We start from the raw sequence: 24,963 nt of genomic DNA on the forward strand, positions 1-24,963 counted from the left end.
TATATGCAGTTTCAGTGAAAATTTGTCGGTTTAAAATCCAGATACAGAGACCAGAAACTCGTTTTCTTAACAATGTGGTCCCTCTACCAACAATTTGCTTGCTTTGATCCTGAATAACCAGCTTAATTGATACATTTTGTTATGATTTTTATACGTCAATGGATACTCCATGAAACAGGCTTTCCATTGATGCATAAAAGTTGGTTTTACAGCTTTGCCGTTAGAAGCAGTTTGCTTTACCTTTAAATAACTTGCTTATTTCTTACACTTGTCTAGGACTTTTATACGTTAATGGATAGCCAATGAAACAGGCTTTCCATTGATGTATAAAGTTGGTTGTTTGGTGTTGAGGTTTTGCCGTGAGGGGGCGTTAAAGTCAAGCGAGTTTTAGAAACCTACACATTTGACACTCTTCGTTTTACCTTTGAAAACTTGCTTTTTTGACACACTTCTCTAGGACATTTATACTTCCATGGACAGCTAATAAAAGGGGCTATTCAACGACGCATAAAATTGATTGGAAGTTAACATATTTTTGGAAAAATAACGTAACCTTACTAAAATATATATTTGAAATTAGAAAAGAGATTTTCCGATTGCTCAAATAAAATACAAGGTACAATAATCCAAACAGGTGTCAAAAACTTGACATATGTCAATTTTGTGCTGTAAAATTACGTTATCGTGCACCGCCCTCTATACTAGAAAGCCTAAAATGTTACTTTTAATGGCGGCGTAAAATGCAGTAAAAAATATGTTTTGTGAGTGAAAAACCAAAAAAGGGTTCATTCCTGATCCAGATATGTATAAATACAGCTTTTTTATGCACAATCAAGTCTAGCCTAAACAAATTGGTTAAAACATTTGTCCTGGAAAGTACAACACACAACAAACTAGTTTAAACACTGTTCAATGTAAGAAAATCTGTAAATCCTTGAAACTAGGTAAGCAAAACTGGTAAATGGTTCTTATGTTATTACCAAGAACATTCATTCAAAATTATTTTTGTTACTCACACAATGAAGGATGCTTTAATATGTAACTCACATACCTGTGCATGTAACAAGTAGCTATAATAAGTTTACTGTACTAGAAAACACGTGTACTTACCATTGAGTATAGTGTTGGAGTAAAATCATTCCACTTCAAAGTGTTCAACCACTGTTGAGTTCGAGCAGGGTCTTTTGGAAAGTAAAAAACTGACACGGTTGGGCTTTTTCCTGAATTGCTGTTACAATGTGGCTTGAAAAACTTATGAACGGCAGTAAATAACCTCAAGTTTTGATTTTAAACCGTAAAAACTCATCTAATCCACAAAAAACTGAATTTCCACAATACAAACAAACGCAAACTGTCATCACTATTTCCGCCATATTGAAATTTTTGACAAGCACCTTTCTAGTATAGTAGGCCGTGTATCGTGACGTCAAATGATGATGACGTTCGTTATTCATGGCAAATGTGATTTTGAAAAAATCAAAACTAATTAAAAACTTTATTTAAAAATTTAAAAAGGGCTAAACTAAATGTCGACATATTATATATTTTTGGAATCAGTAGAAAAAGATCTATGAAGAAATCAGAAAATATACAGGATGTTCCAATAAAAATTTATTATCTTTGGATTTTTTTTTGGATCTAAATCTGTGTGTTATTTAAATTTACAAATGTCCTAATTGCTTACACTAATAAATTCAAGTGTGAGAAACATTAAAATGTGAACTTGATCTGCTGACAGCGAATTTGAAGACAGGTGTCTGGGTTGCACCTTATTTCTGACTACAAAACAAAGATGGTGACTGCATAATGCGCACTAAAGAATAATATAAATGTAAATCATCCGCACTAGTCGAATTAAGAGGATTAAAAGCACAGATAAACCGTTTTACATATTATAATGCGGTTGCTCTTGTCTGCTATCCGGGTTATGTAAATAACGCGGTTATACAAATTTATGTTAGACCGATAGGGCAATTTGAAACCTGTATCAATGTGTTCATTCATGTCGTTTTTTTTTAACGGTTATATGTGATAATTCATACAGGGTGTGTGTACAATTCAACCACACTTAAAGTATCGGCAAAATAACAAAAATGTTGGGTGGGAGGAGGATGCAATTTTTTAGCGGATTTTCTTGTCAACCTTCAAAATTCAACAAAAGTGCGGTACAGTTCAACAAACCAGTGACTGACTCAACGTCGGTACCCAAATTGTTAAACTGGTACATCATTCAGACTTGGTTTTGTGTGTTATTTGATTTGTAGTCGTTTATTACTTTCATGGAATTTTTCTTAACAAACTACCTGGTCGCAGACGTTGTCGAAAAGGTTAAAAGCCGATTGCAAGAGTTAATGAGACGTTGTGGGAAGTTCCAGACGCTGGCGCAGCGTTTCGGTACCGAATCTCGGAAACTGCAAGCTAAGCGTTTTAAATATTGCCACCTGCAAGTCGAATGCTTATTAGATAATTTATTTCTGCCTGCTTATTGCTTTGGCAAATACAGGCAGACACATCTGATGTTAACCTTGGCAGTAACCATGAAGCACGCGTTGGCCTAGGTCAGAACTTTACCGTCGACGACCGCCGTTTATACCTATATTGTTTTCATGGGAATTGAACTAATAAGGGAAAACGGTTTCGATCTCGGACTAATTACATTCGTGACCCAAAAGCGACTTACCGATTATGGCCAACTCGAAAGTAAAAATGCTCCCGAGAGGATTATGATCAGTTTCAGTCCTCGAAGCCAGTCACATTGTGTATCCAACGCACAAATACCCGGAACAGAAATAAAACATGTATCTAACTTACTGACGGCCTTAACAGTCCATTACCCAATACTTACTGTAAATCTCATATTTAAATAGGCATATTAAAGAGTCAGCCTGAGCAGCGTACTATAAATCGTTATTGCTACTTTCTCAAATACCAAACATATAATGAACATGTCAAATGCGACAATACGCAATAAATCTCAATTATACTATTTTGATTTGCAAGGCGTTGTTTATTGTTCAAGTGGCGCTCTGGCTAAATTTATGTCAAAGAGAACAAATTTTTGTTTGTTTAATGCTTTTTTTTTTGAATAGTGCAAGAAGCTGAATGTCGCCAACAAGATTTGTTATCCACTGCAGTAATGTATGATATAATCATCTAGACGAAACAATGTTATCACCGCACGACTGAAAACCTTATCCTGCTGACACAATCAGGTCGTTCAACGCATAACGCGAATTTTATCTCAGTCAATGAAAATATGGTTCCAAAATGTACAATTTAGAGTAAAATCACCTTTAGTACCTACCCATTTTCTTCTAGGACTATTTTAACGTAAATAAACAAACGAAAAAATTTACTGAGGATATTGAAATCATCGTCATGGTTGGTTTGGTGGAGGTTGCTAAATTATAAACAAAAAAATGATTGAGGAAGTAATTCAAATGACAGAATCTCAAACAAAACTTTTCTTAACCCCTCAGCCAAAGAAAGACTTTATGGCACCAGAATATTGTAACTAGCTAAGACAAGAGAAAAAACAACACAAAGTAGTTTATACAGCCGTTTAAAAAGGTGCTAAAAAGAGAGAAAAAGTTGAGTAAGTTTGAAGATCAAAAATTAAAACATTTCTAAATAAGCAGTGAAAATTGCTGTTCACAGAATAGGAAACGTTCAAAATATATTCCCTACTCATCAGTGCTCATATCCTGGTCAATTATTTTCAATATCAAAGCATTTGCAGGTCAAGGGTTCTGATCTATTTTCATTACCAAGTATAAGTACACAGAGTATATGAATACTTAACCACTGTAGGGGTGCAATCATATATGTCAATTATTGTCAAGTGGAGATTTTTAAATATCATTTGTTAACAGCTTAAGTCATCAGGTACTACTATTTTAACTATTTGTTAACATCAATTCTTTCGTCTTGTTAAAATTTGAAGTTTCACTTTGTCACGTGATTTAATTTGACAGTTTAAATTCCGTTACATTTTCAAGTTCAAAACTACGTTACTTCGAGTCACGTGACTGTTTTAATAATTTTTAAAACTCAATTTGAACTTTGACAGCTTCAATTTGACGTCCCAGACAATTTTTAAGTTCAAAACTGTTTTTATTAGGGTCACATCACTGTCAATTTTTTCAACAACAACATTTTCAAATAATATAGATAATCTGACTGTTTTACTGAATTTTAACTTTGATACTTTAAATTTGACGTTTAAAATTATGCTTATCAGAGTCTAGTGTCTGTTTTAAACTGAATTTCTTTAGGACTTAAGTTAATTGGATGTCTCAGAAAATGTTCTATTTCAAAACTGTATTCATTAGGGTCACGTGACTGTTTTGACTAATTTTTATACTAAATGTTTTCTATTTGTACTTTGACAGATAAATATCGACTTCTGAGATATTTTTCCAGTTTAAAATTGCATTACTTATACCAAACAGTATAAAGTAGTAATATACGCTTTGTATACAGTCTGTCCCAAATTCGATGCTCACCATTGGGATCTCAGTTATTATTGGAGTAACAAAAATGTTTAAATTAGAAAAGTTTTAAAGAATTACATGGCCAATTCAAATCTTTTTTGAAAAATATTCTATTGGACACTTTGTTCTGAAGAATAATTTGGTTGTCCCAAAAATGCTCTATCGTTATTTATTTTTGAGGTTAGCGCACTAACTTTTGTTTTACTTATGGAAGCCATATCTAATTTTATTATCATCTAATAGGCCAAAAAATCACCATTTTATTGATGTATCGCATGGTATAAAAATATTTATTTTAGTTTGACAGCTGTCCACTAAACGATTTGCACAATAATGGCCAAATCATCATTTTTCAGTTTTGTTCAAATATCTCGAAAACAAAAAATGCTGACTTATTTTTCAAAAGAGATTTGAGTTAGCCATGTAATTCTTTAAAACTTTTTCAATTTAAACATTCTTGTACCTTCGATAATAACTGAGATCCCAATGGTGTGCATCGAATTTGGGACAGACTGTATGTAAGTATTTTTTCACTGATTTGTAGTGATTTGAAAATTCTACAATTTTGAAATAACCATCTAACAAATACTATAAACCATCAGAAAAACTCATGTAATCTATACGTTCATCAGATTCCAACAGGATTATACAGAGGAACGGCCCAAATCCGGATTACCAAATAAAAGCTACCTATACAGTAGAATGATCATAATACGTTTATATGAAGACTTAGATTTAAAAAATCAATTATTAAACCTATTGACAACTATCGGCAGGATTTATCAATGCTGCTTCTGAACTAGTAGCTGTATTATGCCAATATAAGGTTTCTAAAAAAGCAACAAGGTCAGTATATTGTAATTCGTAGATGCATTTGTTGACTTTACAAACATATTGGTCTTACAAAGTATTAATTTGTTTTGCATATTGGTTGGCTTTAAATAGATGAGCGGAATTAAAAAGGTACACAGTGAATTGCAAATATTTGAAGTGTTTCGTAATGGAAAAAATCTGTACAGTGATTTTAATATTAATTTAGACAAAATAATCCAAAACCGCAACCAATTTGTCATGTTATTGTAAAGGTTACTCACTTAACTGATCGTTCGAGTCACCTGAAAAAATCCAAGTACTTAATTACCTTTCCTCTCTCCGCAAACAAATAAAGTTGCTCAATTGTTTGCATTTTAAATAAATAATTCTAACACTCATTCATCAACACTAATCTGAAGTTTATTACCTGTGTGATTAACGTACACCCAAAACAGCACACTTATCTCCTAAAATAAAAGGCTCGACCTAAATATTTAGACAGTCGACAATTTAAACACTGTGTAATGTGTGTTTATTTGGATAAATTCTTATTATTTAAGGACGATAACATTGTGCTCGTGTATAATGTCTAAGCTCAGGCATGTAGTTTATATTGAAAGGAAAGTCGTGTTTATAAGTTAGAGGGCGATGGCTTTTACTATTATTGTTTACACCTAATATATGGAAACCAGCTTTGATTCATCGCAATCGGTTACATTTCAAATTGTTTGAATTAAAGCTGGTAATGATCCTAATGCAATTACGACCTTCGTACTGTCATCATTGATTTTTTTATGACCGGTAGTTAAAAAGCTGTTAGCATTGTGATTTTTTTTTTGTATGAATTAATAATGACAGTAACTTTCCTCTGTTAAATCACGAACCATAATTAGCATTATTTTGATTGTTTATTAAATCGTAATTATTACCAACTAATTTAGTATAATATATGCTGAAAGCTATCCAGTTACACGCGCAACATGAAATTAAACGATGCCAATTAACACTATAGAGTAGTAGACGTGTAAAATATTAATACGTATAATAAGACCTCACATTAATTAAAACAAATATATATATCTTCATTATGCCACAACAGTTGAATACATTACATTCACAGTAATATAAATCTGCACTGCGCGACGGTCATTTGCATACCGCGCTTGTTCGGATCGATTAATTGGGTTATAATTTAATACTGATTTTATTTATTGTTTTATGTGATTTTAGTAACAATAAGTTTTTTAATTAAATTAATTTTCAAGTAGGACCTTCCTTAAATAAATCAATACACTGAAAAGACCATAAAAGGAAAGAATTTCAATATGAAAACCGGACGATTTATGGCGTACGAAATAAAACACGCTTAAGAGGTCCGTAGACACAAAATTGTGTTCTCGATGTCACTTAGGACCGTATTTTTATACGGGAAAATAACCGGGTACGGCTGCATAAATTACCGGAGTAATTGCCGTTTTGACGGGTCCCTTCATATTTTCAATTTATTTATTAATTTATCGCGCCGACGGCAGAAACACACTTATTGGCCGTTCTTCTTTCAACCTTTAAGTTATTATGCGAAGGTAAGCGATAATTTTTCCTACCCTGTTATTACGCAACTGGCGAAATAATCACTCGACCTGGCGCTTACTTTTTGCTCGGGTTTAGTTAACTAGACTCTCCATTAGCCGAGGTTGATTTATGTTCAACAAGTTGGAAACTCAACGTTTGATCCAGTTAATTCTGTGTCCAAAACCGTCCATAGGAAAACCGTGTAACTGACAGTGAAACGGAGATAATTGCATGCACGGGACAAAGACAGAAAACGAAAAAAATATCAAGTAGGCCATATTTTCAGCGCGCTGTTGCCAAACGCCAAGTTATTTTGTCGACGGTATTTGAGTGACAGTTGGCGTTTGGCAACAGCGCGCTGAAAATATGGCCTACTTGATATTTTTTTCGTTTTTTCTCTTAGTCCCGCGCATGCAATAATGTAGGTTTCTCTGTCAGTTACACGGTTTTCCTATGGTCGGTTTTGGATTTACCACACCTGCATACTGCACATGTGGACTTGATAGACAAAATTATGGAGTGAACTATAAGAATTAATATAGAAGCAAGTAACCAATGGACCGCTTAAAAATTAAGTTTGACACTACGGTCACCTCCAGTCACTCTTCGGATTAGGTTACCACAAATGATCGTCCGAGACTTATTCATGCAACCGTGAGATTCCATCGTGTCAACTCGCATATCATAATCTTTAGAAAAGTCCTTTCAGTTATTAACTTGAACACGTTCTCTAATTAACTTCGATGATCAAGATCAGATGAGTACGTAAATGAAGATTTGCTACTGCCCCTTTTGCCACATTCATCGACTTAAGAAAGTTAAAATATTCATTGCGTTTTGCACTTGGGCTCACTGAAGAGAGCCCCGACTTGAAAAAAGAGAGGAAGATATGAATAATTGGACAGGGTGTTAAGATGACTGCACCAGTCGGCGCATAACCTGCGGCCATCCTCAACAAGCTAAGAGAGAAATACTTCCCATGAAGGTCATTCGTTGGTTTCGCTCTTTTTTTCGTTTTTTTTTTTTCTTCACAACGATGCTGTTCGGATGGCCGGTTGCATGCTATGGTATCTTCTCAGTCGAGATTTAAGATGGTCACAAATACACCAACATTCAAGGCTTAAAAGATTTCGAGAAACCACGAACTTATGATGCTGATGAATTCTAGCTTTCTTCTAATCTCACCACTCGTAATAAATATTTGCAACAGAACAACAATTTCCAATTAGACCAGTCTTGCTAAGTGGTATTAGCTGAATTCTCAAACCATCAAATGCATCAACAGAAGTGCTCAGTTACCTTGAAATAATTCTAGAACAAGACAAGTTTCTTTATAAAAGTTTTACAATAACAACTCTTATTAACAAACATTTGTTATACTTCTACAGAGTGATTTTCAAAATATTACTTCCATGCAGTTTACGATTATTTTATTAAAGTCTGCACCCGGCACCGATAAGACTGATAAAGGATTTTAAACTTTTATTAGCTTTTTTACCACAAAGTCATAAAATTACAATTAAATCTTTTAGTTGGCATTATAAGAGTTAATGAAAGTTTTTGTTGAAACTGGTTTAGTAAGCCACTAAAAAATAGGGGGGTATTAGGGTCTACTTTTTGAAATTCAATATCTCGGTAAAATGAAGAGCTAGAGGGCATATTTATACTAAAGAACCTTAAATTAGGTGAAATAAGTACAAAAAAAGCACTTAGATTAATAAAATGGGGGGGTATTAGGGTCTTTTTTTACTACTTTTTGTACTCCCTTAGTGCTGCCAATTTTTCCGAAAAGTAGGTAAAAGGTGTCAACCTTAATCCTACTTTAATGAAAAAAATACATGACAAAGCTAAAAATGGTATTTTGTCAAACACAACAAAAACTCTATGGGGTTTGTTTATAGAAGCGGTGTAAACAAGAAAGCCTGTCAGCAAACACCCCCTTTGAACGTATTAGATTCGCCCTTTTTGTAGGGCAACTGTGCCCTACAAAAAGAGCCTGAACCTAAATTGTTGTTTCTTCGATATTTTCCCTGGTGTTGGAAAAATTGATTTCACGTATGTCACTCAAATCTATATCATTAGTTGTAGTGGACCGGCACCACATTTTTTTGTCGGGATCTACTGCCAAACATTCCTAGAACCCACTTTGTAATGGATCTGTCCTAAAATCTGAAAATGAGCAAACAATCCTCATGTTTAATTAACTTCCGCTATTGTTTGTTTTGGTTTTGGTTCTACTTTTGGTTCTATTTACGTAGCAATTCTTCATTCTTTTTTTTTTTATTGTACTGCACACAAATTCCTAGAATAGACCTGTGAAACGTGATATTAAGTCTCAGGTAAATAAAAAAAATAGCGGCTTGATGACAGGTTGGTTGTTTTAGGGTTTACTTCCCTTCATAAACCGGTTATAGAGGAAATTGTAAGGAGTTAAACTCAGGTCATTTTCACAAAATATTGGACAGGAATATGAACACGTTAAGCTAAGTCTGTTCGCACAGGCAATCTCTAACTATAGTTTCCTATAGACAACTAATGAAATGTGGGCAATAATTGGTCACGTGACCGTGACATTACCTAACTTGTATGAACCTCTTCGATAAGAATTCTCTTTTCCGGTTTGCAAGAAAATTTTGAATAGTTTTATAGCTGGATTTTGAGAGGGTTGTCTCATTGACAACAGGCAGAAGTAATTTTCAAATATCACAACTCTCAAAATCCTAACCATAAAGCTACAAAGTACAATTTTAGTTTAGTATACTATTTTCCAGTTTACAAGAAGGTTTTCTAGAACTGAATTTTGACAGTGCTGCTTCATTTAAGACACGCGTCACAACTGTCAATATTTTCCGGTAAAGCTATAAAACGTAATTCATTTGGTCCAATTTACCAGAAGGTTTTCAACAGCACCTATTACTAATTGACGATTCTCTCTGCTCACAGACCTAATATAAACCTACTTCCGGTATCAATCGATCAATCATAAAACGTTATTAATTTTCAGTGTCAGGCAATTCACACTCATGTCTTTCTGTCGTTGTAAATATTTGTAGCCGCAAAAGCCAAATGTCTCAAGGGCATCAGAGAGCAATTGACACTGACAAGAACGCACCAATAAAAATAATTTATCTTCGAAAGCTACTACAATAGATGTGACAAGCTTTGTCGACTTTTTGAATCGACCTTTAACAAAAGGGCTTGTGGTGAACTGATGTTGTTTTGAATGAATGCCTGAAAGGTCTTAGAAGTAATATGGGAAGTCAAGCACTACCCTAACATCAAAAATTTCTATTTGTAAAAGAGAAAAAATAGAGAAAAAAAAACGGAAGTTAGTAAATGGCGATAGTTTAAAAAGGTGAGTAAACCTTGTCCTAAAAACGATAAGGCGCCCTTTTAGTGCTTTATTGGCCAGTTGTCAAACCTCAATTATTAGGGTATTATTAGATATCCTTAAGGTACAATAAAAAGCGGTTTGTTAAAAGGGCTATCAAATTATCATAGTATTGTCAGTTTGTTGCCTCGTGAGAAAACCACTCATTCATTGAACACCCACACCTTTCCATTCTTGTGTATACCTGTTTTACAATTTATATTAGGGTTGTATTTGAACAGGTTTACTGAAGTAAATTATTTGCTCAATAGGAATTTCGGTTGAGGTTTTGCCCTGTTAGGACTGAACTACAATACCTCCCTTTTAAACAGAAAATTACAATTTTACGACCATAATTTAATCGAGATTCTATACGGCTTCAAAAGCGTTTTACACCGTTAAAACGGCAAATAATCGATTTCCGATATGCGATCGCTACCTAAACGCCAACGCTATTCCGCATTGGATTCTGATACTATACGAAGTTTCCATTACACGCGAATTACGATTTTATGTAACCTTATCAACAGTTACGACAGGTTATGGGCAAATCTGCCCACACATTATTAGTTGGTTTTTATCAATGATTGTTGATGATTTCTCACGTCCATAAATGGGTCATTTAGTAACTGTAAGTCGAACTGTAATCGTGTAATAAATCTACGCAAGTAATCTTTGACTGATGGAAAACCTAAAACTTTGATTAGAATCAAAGATTTAGGAAGAAAAACTAATTGGATTATTGGATGCGTTTGAAAGATCCGCAAAAATCGAAAAAAGATCACTATTCAAGCAGAAAGAGATGACAACATATTCGTAATTGTCATCTATCAGCAGTGTCACAAAATTACCGAAAACAAAACTCAAAAAGTTTGGTAATTTGAATTTGAGATTAATAGTACACACTTCCTCCGTCAAATCCTGTTCCATAGTAACATTTACATGTCAATGGAACTGTTTGAAGTAACGTTTTGACAGATAGAACATAGCTATTAAAATAATTTCTCCGCGAGAGGGCGTTTTGCATGGCACACTAGATATGTTTTGCTAAGGCGGGTATTTTTTTCCTCTCACATTCAACAACAGACAGAAACTCTAGAATAGTTGTGAAATGTTTTATCAGACTTTGAATAAAAAGGTGTGTAAATCGGACTATAATGGTAAACCTGCTTTTACCAATGCAAGTATAATAATACTATAGATAACACCACAACATACTATTTGTGATGCTATATTTTATACATATAGGTTAATAAGTTATTTATTAACCTAAAATACAATAATACGCACTTGATAAATAATCCCATGGGTTTAGAAACTAGATTTTTCTAAGCTTTAAATAAGTCGAAATTAGGAAACTTACATCTGCTAGAAGTTGCTCTTGGTTCACAATCTGGTACGAGCCAGCCGGGCTTTCCCCATTTAACTCCCAAAACTCAGGAACAACACAAATATTCAACTTTAACTTTACTTTTAATACCGTTTTGTCATAAATTCGGACAGCGCAAAATAACTCGAAGAATACTGAAATTTTTAGATGTCATAGTGAGTGACAACAACAAAGACAACTAGTAATTAGTCGTTTTTTTTCGGATCTAAACGTGACACGTGACCTACGTATAATTTTGTGATCATGGGGTCATGTGATTTTTATTCGCGGATTCTATCGAAGTAGCTTTTGATCAAATGTCAAATTTTTCAAATCCATGGCATGGACGTCACCGTTTCAATCGGATAGAGCATTTCAATCCAGTTATTTTTTAGGCTAGTCAATCCCAATCGTTAAACCGCGTAGTTTATATCAAGGATTTTGTGATGGTTGTCATGATCGGATTGAATAAGCGGATTCAATTTGCTCGATATAAACGTAGTCATTGAAGGAGTAGGGTTAGGAGTTAGGCAGAACTGTGTGCTAATTAAGGTGAACAGAAAACGTTATAATATCAGCACCCGAGTGAAATTTTTATTTATCAAGTCTACAAAAGCAAGTTTTTTGAAAGTAAGAGAAGAAAGAAAATGGATGAGGAATCATAACACGACTCGATAGGTACTGGGGTACCGAAAAAGAGAACCGCGTGACCGCCATGTTTAACCATCAAGTGAATCACCCACGACTGAAAAAAAATCCCATTAATAGTCATCGTCGAGATAATAACCTCATATACACCGGACCAAGAAACCGCAGAACTATTTTTTGACGGCGCGGCTACCTATAGGAACCAACGCGGGGAGGGACGGAGGGGAAGAAACCCGAAAGAACCAAACATATACACACGCACCAAGTGGTCCGAATTCTGAATCAAAGGCATCGCCGACATTGTGAAGTTCTAAACGGCGCTCTTTGTTGCGCCGAAATAGAAGAACTACTATATGAAATGAGCGGGGGCGGGATCACCCCTCGCCCCGCCCTTCTTGTGACCATGGACGATGGCTGAAGGCCAAATTGATACCATGAAGATGAGTTATGTTATGATGATGTTAAGCGGAAACCAGGTTAAGATGGTTTTCTTCGTCAGGGTCATGTTATAATGACTTTAGTAAGTAATTAAGGATGTCTACAGTTCCATGGTAATTTTTTCACTTAAATCAACATAGAAATGTCAATTCAGTCAGTTTAAGAAAAAAAATGTCTATTTTGTGTTCGACATGTGTGCCGGACTACCATACAACAAAAAAAACAGCAACAATGGTGGTTCCCACAGTACACGTTCTGATTAAATATTAATGGTACCGGTTGGTAAAAAACCTCCCATGAATTATGGTACGTGTTCTGTGATGAAGCCTTGACAAAACAGTTGAGAAATGGCCGATTCACCGAATATATTCGATTTGTTTGACGAGATTTCATCGATGCTTTGATTCAATAAATCATTATCGATACCGCTATATTCGTTTTAAAAGTGCCTACCATCAGCAGCTAAACTGGAATTATTTTAATTGCATACCTTCACTAATCCCCCAAAACTTAATTTATTAACTTTTAACGTTATCCAATTGGCCAGAAAATTCGGAACGAAAAAATCCATTTGGCGATCTTTTGTCCGATCAGAATAGCCTCTAATGTGTGTTCGACATTCTTCAGAAAGCCGCCCGGCCCCGAGTCGGTACCTTTTGCCTATTCATTTTAAAGCCATTTATTTGAAAATGTGTACACAGCAATGTTTGTCCGTTTTGGAGGTTGCCTAGGTACCATTGTAGTACCAAACGGGCCCACCCTGGGGACGACGTTACATAAACGGTTCGGCGGCGTTTGTTGTCACAACAGTGTGAAGAATGGGACATCTTCCCGACTGTTAATTTTCTGTTCTTGTTTTGCTTCATTCAATGTCAATAATAGTCGTTTCGATTGACAAAGAGATAACGTGATTCTAGCACTAACAAAATTCGCCACAGAGACTCTTTATAATCTAACTAAAATAAAACATTTTTTTTGCAGCGTTGCAAAGAAAAACTAAACATCCTAGCGATATCAGTGATGAATCAGTGGCCAACTGTCAAGTTGATGGTGATGGAAGGATGGGATGAAGATAATAGTCATAATCCTGGTTCCCTTCACTATGAAGGGAGAGCAGTAGACATCACCACATCCGATAGGGAGAGATCCAAGTTAGGGATGTTGGCGAGACTTGCAGTTGAAGCTGGTTTCGATTGGGTTTACTACGAGGGCAAAACCCATATACACTGTTCAGTAAAGTCAGGTAAGTTATTCACCTCATCATCAGCTCGTTCGTCGAGTTGTGTGATCTGTTCTCATGTTTCAAACTAATTTATTTTACTGTTGTTGGTTTTCGATTGACAGACAAGGTTGTCGCATAAATATATCGATGATAACATCTCTAGCCGTTTTGGCGCAAGCTTATCTTAGTACCACTTATCTTTTACAAGCACGTTTTCAATTGCTACCACAAAAACGTCTAATTTATGGGGCATCTTGAGCAGTTAATACCGGTCAATAATCGACTTGTTCGACCAGAGCTTTTTGATTTCATTTATACGTCCGTTTTAATGAATATTTACGGTTCGTTAAACGGATGTCGAGGATGGCTAATAGGTACTTGCTTTAACTGAGATGAGGTATGGGGTATTGCGGTGCTTTATGGTCGTTTTGGTGAACAAACTTACCAGTGCTTTAAAAAAAAAGTCGTTTTAATCTAGAAGCGTTTCACCACTAAGATCACTGAAAGCCGACGAACATGTAGGGCCATTCTGTGGTCTCAGCTTGACAAGAAAGAGCAGATAAAAGAGACTAGTAAAGTTAATTTGGTGCTATTAAACTAGCACAAATGTCACAACAGATACCATCTCTAAATGTATCGCTTTACAAGTGACCGTCACCACACGGAACTGATGGGTATGGACAAACTGCTTTTATGACAATCTTTTTACACTATTTTATACCCTAAACTCTGTACAAAATTTAACCGAAATTGGTTGAAGCAAAACCAGCAAAAAACTCATTTTTTCACTACCTATTTGACATACAAATCCCCTCACCTCGACTAAACAACTAAAGTGAAAACTCATGCAGTCTCTCCAAAACCATTGTTGGTCCTTCTGGGCGTCCAAAATAACAAATGACCAGCTCGTTGGTATTTGACGATGATAATGCCGCCAGCCGCTGGGTCTGGGTGCCGCTTCAGAATTAAACACTTTCCCGCTAACGATAAACCTTATTTATAAACCCGAGGTCCTTTTGTGAAGCTAAATGTTAGGATAGAACCGATATTCATTTAAGTTGCAGATTCCCAAAGTCTAAAATCATTTGGATTGTTGGTTGATTTTGAAAGACGATAAAACAAAGTTTTTTTTATAAATATTGTGCCAAATTGAAAAGGTCTTCTCAATGAAATTTATTTTAGCTTTTATTTAGCCATGTTTCGAATCTATAAGAACCCCTCATCAAGAGCTTTGTTGTGTGCCAAGAAAATGTTTCTCTGCTACATACTAGAAATTACTATGAGACATTGACAGGGTCCCCGTAATTCGGTTCTTGCTTAAGTTACAGGATGGTTCAATATACTAAATATTAAAGCCTGTGAAATCCTCTTCAGACACTCTGTATAACGACGTATGACCGAGTTATTCAACATTAAATACAGAGTGGACTGAGTTGAAGTGTGGCATTGACAGGGTCCATTTTAACAGACCATAACTCGGTTGTTTTTTTTAACTTACAGGGTTGTTCTATACAGCAAATTGTAGCCCATGAAATCCTGTATGACTACTTAACGCACATATCAAAACAGTCTGACATTCAAATCTCTAAATGTGACAGGTTGTGCTTAAATTAAACATTTTGGATCAGTGAGACCCTTAAAGAGAGGAAAAACTCGTATGTTGGACATTTTAACCTTTGGCACACCACAAAGCTCCTGATGATGGGGTTTTATAAGCCCAAAACATGTTGAGTATGCTTTTTTGTTGACTCTTTTAATTTTATTTATGGAAAAGACTATTCATACACCTCTACTGGCTTTTATTTTACATTAAAAAAGTGTCTCAACCAAAAGACACTTTCCTTCTTCAATCCTGTTCAACTTGTTCATGAAAAATAGTTAAAGTATAGTAAAACCAGATTAAACCTATAAACTTACAGTCACCATCTTATTCGCAATTTTGACTTCTACCAAAATCTACGCAAATCTACCTACATTACTAATTGAAAATAAAATGTTTTCCCAGCTTGTGTGAGGCCTATGTTGACTCTAAACCCTGTAATCCCATCAAAGTAATGCGTTGTGTAAACATGGTCAAACATTCACAATACCTGGACAATAGACCGAGAAAAGCATTCAAAAAGTCAATGGCAAGACCGACGACAATAATCTCGTATTTAATCTTCCGGCACAAACCAGGAAAAACCGAAAATATTTGCCAACGTTTGTGTTAACGAGGATTAACGTTATTGGTTTTGGTACCTTTTGGAATACAGCGCAGTTCCCTGAACGACTTGTTGATTTACCGGCTAATTTACTTCTTTTGCCAACCTTCAGTCAGGTGAAGGAGCCATTGTACCTAACAGGGATTAGGCACTTTCAAAAATCAAGTTTTAAGCTTGTTAGGTGATGCGTTTACATGTTATCCTGTGGTTTCAGTTAATTGAAAATACCTCATGTTTTGACTTTTGAATTAGTTATTGTTTCTTACATCCTGGGAATTTTTGGTGTTAAAGCTTTGATTTTTTTTGAATGATAATTTCAATAACCATACCAAAAAGAATAATAATAACAAATTGTAATACAAACTGTGAAAGTAAATCTTTTCTCCTCTAACAATTTTTCTTAATTTCAGAATCATCTCAAGCTACAAAGTATGGTGGATGTTTCACCGCTGACGATACTGTCCTAACATCCACCGGTCTTCGAAAACCCCTTTCAGACCTTCATGTGGGCGAAAAAATCCTGGCACAGGATCCAGTCACCAAAAAATTAGTGTTTAGTGAAGTGATACTATTCCTAGACTATAATCCCTCAGAGAGGCGTGAGTTTCTTAGGTTTCAATTGAAATCCGGCCGGACTTTCGCAGTAACTGCTAACCATTTAGTGAGTATGAAAGACGGACGGACAGTGTACGCGGGCAGTCTGAAAGCTGGTGATAAAGTGTTAATTAGTGACAATAGTGATACTTTAAGCGAAGACAGTATAGAACACGTTTCTGCTGAATGGAGGAACGGTGTGTACGCACCTTTAACCAAAGTCGGTACGGTGGTGGTTAATGGTGTGGTAGCTTCCTGCTACGCGTCCATTGACAGTCAACGTTTGGCCCATTGGGTCTTTCTACCATTGCGACTGGTTTGGAATGTCAAACTGGGAATGCAACGATTTTGGTTGTTGGTAAATAGGCCCGTCGCGGGATGGACCATGGAAATCGATGAAGTTAGCAGGAAAACACCAGAAGTGGGAATTCACTGGTACGCCAAGATGCTTTACTCAACCGCTAATTACTTAATCCCAGATCGTTTAAATAGGTATTAACTTTATACTGGCGAAAAAAAATTAGTTACCTTATATATGGCTTTTTTTTGTAAATTGTGTGCAGTTATTGTTATAGTATTATAGTTTGTAAGACATTCTGAAAGAATAATCGGCGCTAAACTGGTGAACATAAGCAGAAATATTAAAACTTTAAAAAAGTTTGCTTCTTGTAGGCTTATTTATTTTTAAATTATATACATTTGTGTACATAAGCTAATTTATTTTTTTTTTTTGTATATTAACTACACTTCAAGCAGTGTGTAGTATTAAAACCCTTGACGTACCAGATACACTGAATTATTTTAGTGTTTAAAAGGTTATACTTACTGTATCAGGCAGGTTGTAAATAAGAGAGTTATTGCCCCAAGTGTTAATATAAAACATTGTAAATATAATTGTATGTAAGGCCCTAACTTATTAAGCAGCATAGCCGAGTCCTAGCCTGATTAATATACAATATATAATGTTCCTTAAATGTAGTAGAGGTGTTTTATACTGGTATATTATTTTTAATTAACAATTTTTTACTACGGCATTATAAGTGCTTTAAGCATTCTTTTAATCCCTTTTTAGCAACTGGCTTTAATTTTTAACAATAATTTGTAATATTACACTTGGCTGTTTTGGGTTAAAACAATATCAGTTTTGCTCTATTTGAATGTTGCTGTCTATTTTTTTATCCTGTATATGACCTGTATACTTGTACATTTATTATTTATACACCCATATAATATGTTCTTAATGGCTGATTTTATTTATTCCGTAAATATACCCGGCGTAAAATAAAATACCTATGTTGAGAACAAATCGTTGTTTTATTGCTGTTTTTTAATCATAATATAAGAACTAGAGCTCGAATCAGCTAAGAAAAGGCCACAGGCGTCATCAAACGATGATGTCACGATCTCTGTACGTCTCGCTTTAAATATTGCTGCTCTCGTTACTTTCCAAGTTGTTGCAGCCAGTCAGTGGTGTGCTATTATTTTATCAGTAAAATGAAACGTTTTCTTCGTTTTTAATAAAGAAAATAAAAGACAAAAAGTTTTTCAAAGGAATGGAAACTCCTTCTGCTTCTTTCTTCATAAATTGTAAGACGTTACTGACGATTTCACGGCCTTGGCTGTGTATGATAACACCTTTCCTTCCAACCTTTTTGGAAGACATTATGACAAAATAACGTTTTTCATTCATAACACTGTGTGAACTTCAACTGCGACCATCAACAATACAACCAAAACACCAGACTAAAACGGAACCTAAGCTAATCCCCTAAGTCTCCCTGTTCGCCACTACATTTTTTTAAACTTGGCAACACCTTTTAGAGTGCCGGCTAGTAAAAGCATATAAAAAGGTCCATCTGTCCCTGGCTGCTGCCGCATCTGTTTTAATTGTGTCCAAGAAAAAACCATACTACGTTGCCAAGTGGCTTTTTGACCGCTTAACAATTTATTTTCGGGAATATTTTAATAGGACGCCTCTGATTATATCTAATGCGACGGCAACTGTAGAAGGAGAAAGAAATAGTTTTAAAAACTGCGTCATTGATGATGCGGTGGCCTTTTCTCATCTGATTCGAGCTCTACACCCTGTAGATTACAAATACACAGGGGCGCACTCTTTCGTGCAATTTTGATATTAGTCCAGCTCAATGTAAGTAAGCAAAAGATTACTGTAAACTACTGAAGGATGATGACAAGTCGAATATAGTTTTCTTACTGATATTTTTTCCTTCAGTATTAGAATGGTATTAGTTAAATTATTCAACAAAAATTGCATCATGATTGTTTAACTCTCAAGCAAAAACTTTATTTACTCATTAACATTACCAAAGCGTGATAAATGAGATAACAGGATCCTCTCTGACTGAGTTATAGATATTACACATTGATTAAATTGCATATCCCCTCTTCACATCCAAACTTAAAGGTGTATAGGTTTATCGTTTTATCAGTGATTAACTGTAACACCAAATTTGCTGATAATTTTTAATGTAGATATTCAGTCAAGAGGAAGCCAGTGGGGAGTTTGGGCATACTGTCAACCAGAAAATGGCAAGTTTTAGAAGTGTATTTCGCATTAGTGTTCTTGCACTTTTAGTGCAATTGGCAACTTCACAAGTGAGCGAAAGTAAGTAGAATTATATTTACTATAATTAATTACTCCATTATTTATTAACTGGGATTAATGAAGGTTTTAAGCTTAATGGGATTGGGTCAATTTCTATTTATAGACTAATCCTATCCGTTAAGGAGGGCTAAACGTGTGAATCATGAAATATGTATAGTGAAAGATAAACATTAGTGATAAGCCTTCAATGTCAATTTTAATGATTTATGAGCTTTAAATGTTAATAGACCTTGACTTATTAATACTGCCCAAAGGGACAAAAAAAATACTACTTTTATCTTTTTATATGTACTTAATTTTATTAGTTTGTTGCAGTTTTCCAGTTTGAATAGAAATTAAGCTAGTTACAAAAGGTAAATGCTCTTGCAATAGCACAAATATGGCATATTAAATATTATGGAGTTTCTAATTGGAAAATTTAGTGCAAAATTAATGCATTAACCGCATTCTGCAACTAACAAAATCAGCTAAAGCATAGGAAGACAGCCTTACCACCGCTAAGGTTTCACTTAAATTACATGTAACAAAGTAATTTTTTATTACAAAATCACAAATCCACAAAACTGTCAAAATTAACGAACCTATGATAGTTCTAACCTAATTTTGTCCTACCAACAACCAACAACTGACGGACTGGCGCTGACAGCAGTGACAGCTGACGCTTGAACCGGCCGAACAGCTGATTTCACAATATTTCAATTTCACCAATCACCAATTTCACTGTGTTGTGTTAGGTTAAATTTGAGTGACTTTTTGAATTGTAGTATTTTTATCGCGATTTTTTGAGACTAATTCGGGGATGTTTAAATCTTAACGAGACCCCATGATGCTTCTTCAACTAGTAGTTTTAGTGGGAGTACATTGCTTTTTAGGGGTAGATGCTATTGGTAAGTTTAAAGTCTTTTTTCTGCTAAAACCCTTGGGATTAAGGTGTAATTTCGAGGAGTCCTACCCTACAAAGGTGGACTAGAGACTAGATTTTTTTAAAACCAGTTTTGACTTGTTCTGAAAAGAGAATCAAAATTTGTACCCTATTGTTATAAAATACTCCCTTTTGCTTGACACATTTTGAGAACACACAACTATTTTCTTGTACTCATTTCTCATAATAGCCCTTCCTGGTATACAAAAATACAGAATCGTTAGCTTAATTCCCTTGTTTGTTTAATGATTAAAGATGGCCAAAATCCACAAGTCTTCAAGGACACCTGAAAGATGATGCAATAACTTTTTTACACCTAATAGTACCTCATGCTGTATGTAAAAGAAAATCATTTTATCTGTGAAGCTTTTATTAGGTTTTTCTAGAAATTGAGGATTAAGACAGGAAATGTTACACACAGACTTTTCCTAAAATAAGCTCCTATCAATGAGATCATTTATTTGTCCAAGTTATATTAGGTACAATAATAGTGGATCAAATCAAGGTCATGTTAGTTTTCTAACTTGCTTTGTGGTGTTTTAAAAATAATAGACTTATTTTAATTACAGACAATCTGTGTATAGATGTAAGTAATTCTGATGCCTGCCAGCAAATTGATAGGGATCAACAAATAAAATGCAAATACACTTCCTCAAAGTAAGTCAATTTTTAAATTGAGTACAGCCTAAATTAAACAGGTATTTTTTAGAACTGACTGTTTATTGGATATTGAAAAAGGGATCAGGACTTTGTCACTTATTACACCAGAAATAGCATTTCTTGCTGCTGACCTTGTAAGTGATAATGTGGTGGTAATAGGGGAAGTTATTGCAGGTAATATGATTTAAAAATCCTTAACAAAAAAATTTAGGCATTTAACAAAATTTATCTTCAGAAAATGCACCATTTGAGACTGTTGTGATAGTCAGGAGTTCTCACACTGGCGGCTTTGGAGAAAGTTTAAAAGGTTTGAAATACTGTCATCCAGGCTACGACCATGACGAACGTATTACTAGATACGTTTTGGAGGAATTTGACTGGAAAAACATTAACATCGACTGTGGAAATGATACAACTTTAACAGAGCAAAAGTTCAAAGCCCTGGCTGATTTTTATGGAAGTTCCTGCCGACCGGGACGATGGACTGAAGACACTGTACTGGACGCTTATTTGAGTAAGAGTTTTTTCTTCTAAAGCTCAAATTTGTATGCCAAAATTTCAGAAAGTCAATATCCATCTTTATGCGAACTTTGTGGACTTAGCGGTTGCAGCGTTCGATATGATGTCCCATTGAATGCCACTTTAGAATGTTTGCTTAATGGTGGTGGCGAGATTGCGTTAACAGAGAGGCAATATGCAGCTGCATTATTTGAGTCAGAAGCCCTTAATGCATTGGATTATCTGTATTTATGTCCCAATGGAACTGTATCACAAACTGTTTGCACTTGGACTCAACAGTTAAATCGGCTTATTGTAGCTGACAGGTGAGTTGTTTATTTATTACATGAATAATGACTGAAGAATATTTTGAATACTCTCTGTTCTAGAACTAGGTTAACACTCATTTTTTTCACATTTAAGTGTCCAATCAAACTACTACTAGCTGTAAATTACCTTATTATCTCAAAAATTTTATCTTGGTTATTCCAATTTTGTAGTCATTGAAGATTGTTAATAATCTGAAAATCCCTACTATAAATTTTAGAGCTGAAAAAATCCTTAGATAAGATTAGTATTAGGTATTTATCTAGATTAGACTTGCCTTGGTAAAATGTTAACCTAACATTGGTGATACTCAAGGTCACTAAAATGTTAATTTTGTACATGAATGTAACTTCTAACCAAATGTGCTTATTGTAATTTTTTAAAGTTCATAAGTTGGTAATGAAATTACGTTGCAGCAATTCAGCTTCAGTTATGGTCAGTTATCTTCAAGGTAAACTACCCACATACATCACAACCATTAGTTCAACTGAAGCAAGTGACCAATACTTGGTAGCTGTCTTACCTTTGACCAGAAGTGATAAAATCAACATAGTGGACTCAGTTCCACTTAGAACTTACGTTTCTGGTAAACCATTTCCCGTGACACCGTTTTAACGTTTTTCAATCGTAAAATTACAGGTTTGAGACCGATTCCAGGCTGGTCCGAGTCGGCAAACTCAACCTGCAGCCCTATAAGATGGTCTGTTACTAACGAGTTGGAAGAGAACAAGTGTTTGTGGCTGAAACAGGCTAGTCTAACTCACGGACTTTTACCTAATATTAGTTGCGTCAAGAGTACAGACAATTATACAGTGTCAAACTTGAACAATCTTCAAAATGGTACTGCTGATATTGCTTTTATAGATGCTAACTTTGGATATGTGGCAAGAAGGTAATATTTAATGATTTTGTAATTTAATTTTGCAAAGAGTACTTAAGGTTAGTACTTATTTTTATTGTGGAACTCACAGTGTACACCACAAAGTTAATATTGCATATGCAAGAACATTTTGTTTCTTATTTTTCTTGTATAGCCGGAAAGTTACTACTGTCCTAGGTGAAAGATAAATAAATATTTCCATGTCAATACAGAGTTTAAAAACTAGGTAATTTTCAACATCATTTTTCCAATGTTTGAAAACAACCGGCGGTGGAACTATGTAAGGGAATAGAAAGACAATTTCTTTATTTCACTTTACCTTGCTGGGTCTATAAGTCTGTCTTGTTTAAACCTTTTTTTCTATCTCTATCAAGTTACCTAGTACTCCTACCGGTTTTCTTACCTGCTAGAAGTTGCGCTCGGTTTACAATCTGGCACGAGACAGTCCATAATATAACTCACAAAACACACGAACAACAGAAACAATCACAATCTTAGTCAGATGACTAATAATTTTCCTCAAATCTCTTTAGTCAGATTAGACTAGAAACTAATAAGCTTAGTCCAGAACTTATTTATCTCAATAACTCTGAGAAATAAAACAGAAACATCATTATAGCTTGAATTGCAGGAAAAATTTGTTCAACGTCGCTTATACCGAAACACTCACAAGTGCGCTGTCTAGAATTGTAATCGTGGTAAAGGACAATACTACCTGGTATTCCAATTTGACTGATTTGCGAGCAAGGAGCGTGTGTTTGCCTCAGTATGGAGGAAAAGGTTGAATATAGTGATTAGCAGTGAAACTGGTTGATTGATTGTTTAATTTTGTAGAGTGGTTGGCCTATGTCGATCTTCTTCGTTCTAATGGCTTGGTGGATGACAGTACGAACTACGGACTGATTTTCAGTAATTTTGTTGGAGATTCTTGCGCTCCAGGTGCTAATTCCAATGAAATTGATATTCCCGACACCGATTCAACTAAATTGTGTAATCGGTGCTATCCTGTCAATGACACTACAAGTAAGTCAGCAGATGAGAATTTAAAAATCTTTGTTATTAATTAATGTTTTAGCTGCAAAATATTGCAACGCCGATGAACAAAACAAGTATTATGGCAGTAATGGGGCACTCAGGTGCCTGGAAGATGAAAATGCCGATTATGCAGTTATTGACTTAAACGGTACCTGTTAGTTTATCGCCTCAGTTGCTTGAGTTACTATTGAAATAATTGTAGATCTATCGCGGCGATTTAGACGTCCAGAAAGGTCGGAACAATACCGAATAATTAGTAGAAACGGATCGCTGGCTTCTTACACAGGATTTGACGTGGACGAGGCAGCCTCTATTATAATCATTGTTGCTGGCGAGGTGGTTACCAGGAATGTTTCAGAAGCTAGATACAACGATACTGTTTTGTTTTTGCGAGGCATGGAACTGGAATTTGGCCAGAATTTGGATAAGGCCTTCAAGGTGTTTGAAACTTTTAACGAAACCAAAGATTTACTGTTCCCGGTAAGTTCAATTTACGTATAATTTAATTAATATAATTAATAATTAATGATCTCTACAACACTAAAGCTCTGTCGTTCATTATTTGTATAATTGTATGTTCATTTTAGGACTCAACTCCAGGCCTAACCTTCCACGCCGCCAATACGTACATATCGAATTACAGGCAACTGTTGGATAACTCTTCCCTTGCTGCAACTACTACCAGCGGTTCTTACTTAATTACTGTACCTGCCGTCCTTGTGATCTCTATGCTAACTGTTGTAATCAGTGTCTTTTAGACTAGAGCACGGTTAATATTTTGATTAAACTTCCAGAAACTTGTACAGAATAGTATTTTTGGTGCAAATCCGATTGCATTTTTTAAATGTCATGCCATTAAGTGCCTATATTTTTATAAAGTGATTTAAACTGTAATAATTTAGGTAAATTATAGCTCACTATAATTTTGGGTTAAAACTGTTGTGACCATCTAGTAGTTTAACAAGCATGATTTTTTTACTTTTATTTTAATAGTGAACTGCATTTTTTCTCATTTTTGCATAAATTGTGCTGTAAAATCCGAATTGTAGATGAGTTCTGTGGCAGCTAATTAAAATTCACTGGTTTTGTTCCTAAAATTAAAATTACCATGATGACCAAATATTTTTTGTGCTGTTTTGTCTATAATAATTCTAAAAGCTTTGATTTGTGCAGTTGTTGAACGTGATAATTACTATTAATTCCATTATACTTTAGCATTTATTACTGTTTTAGTTGTAGGTCGAGAGTTTTAATAAATTATACTTGTAAGAATTGAATACCTATCATTGCAA

The 24,963-nt window shown here is 34.9% G+C and overlaps 3 protein-coding genes across 6 annotated transcripts in view; 2 read left to right on the forward strand and 1 right to left on the reverse strand.

Moving 5' to 3' along the window:
- LOC145734245 (methylglyoxal reductase DkgA-like) overlaps window positions 1-11,770 on the reverse strand; it is a 50,434-nt gene extending 38,664 nt beyond the window's left edge. The window contains exon 1 of one of the 2 annotated variants that reach the window (XM_081987513.1): window positions 11,612-11,770. The gene's annotated coding sequence lies outside the window, so the exon portion shown is untranslated. The remainder of the gene's footprint in view (window positions 1-11,611) is intronic. The other variant, XM_081987514.1, reaches the window with a different exon arrangement.
- Window positions 1-18,029, forward strand: part of hh (hedgehog signaling protein) — a 29,311-nt gene extending 11,282 nt beyond the window's left edge. For both annotated transcript variants that reach the window (XM_081987492.1, XM_081987493.1), the window contains exons 3-4: window positions 13,685-13,946; window positions 16,540-18,029. In XM_081987492.1, coding sequence (XP_081843618.1) covers window positions 13,685-13,946; window positions 16,540-17,222 — 945 coding nt within the window. In that variant the 3' untranslated portion in view covers window positions 17,223-18,029. The remainder of the gene's footprint in view (window positions 1-13,684; window positions 13,947-16,539) is intronic.
- A 1,157-nt stretch (window positions 18,030-19,186) lies between these two features.
- Window positions 19,187-24,943, forward strand: LOC145734256 (transferrin-like). Of its 2 annotated transcripts, none has more exons than XM_081987524.1 (12): window positions 19,187-19,349; window positions 20,841-20,928; window positions 20,981-21,105; window positions 21,167-21,445; window positions 21,494-21,755; window positions 22,173-22,342; window positions 22,396-22,648; window positions 23,268-23,416; window positions 23,471-23,659; window positions 23,712-23,819; window positions 23,874-24,151; window positions 24,259-24,943. In XM_081987524.1, the coding sequence occupies exons 1-12, from the start codon at window positions 19,271-19,273 to the stop codon at window positions 24,427-24,429; spliced, it is 2,151 nt and encodes a 716-aa protein (XP_081843650.1). In that variant the 5' UTR covers window positions 19,187-19,270; the 3' UTR covers window positions 24,430-24,943. The 2 variants fall into 2 exon arrangements, with proteins under 2 accessions (XP_081843650.1, XP_081843651.1); XM_081987525.1 differs by lacking the exon at window positions 19,187-19,349 and adding an exon at window positions 20,070-20,236.
- Window positions 24,944-24,963: the final 20 nt, after the last annotated feature.

This window comes from Ips typographus, linkage group LG9 (assembly GCF_016097725.1).
Source record: "Ips typographus isolate SLU linkage group LG9, UJ_Ityp_2.0, whole genome shotgun sequence".
In the NCBI taxonomy this organism is placed as follows: domain Eukaryota; kingdom Metazoa; phylum Arthropoda; class Insecta; order Coleoptera; family Curculionidae; genus Ips; species Ips typographus.

Bases quoted from the DNA above. Each gene is read 5' to 3' on its own strand.
- LOC145734256 (XM_081987524.1), top strand. From the start codon at position 19,271: ATGGCAAGTTTTAGAAGTGTATTTCGCATTAGTGTTCTTGCACTTTTA. The intron at 21,756-22,172 runs GTGAGTTGTTTA...ATTACGTTGCAG, and splicing joins CGGCTTATTGTAGCTGACAG to CAATTCAGCTTCAGTTATGG. The intron at 23,417-23,470 runs GTTGAATATAGT...TTAATTTTGTAG, and splicing joins GCCTCAGTATGGAGGAAAAG to AGTGGTTGGCCTATGTCGAT.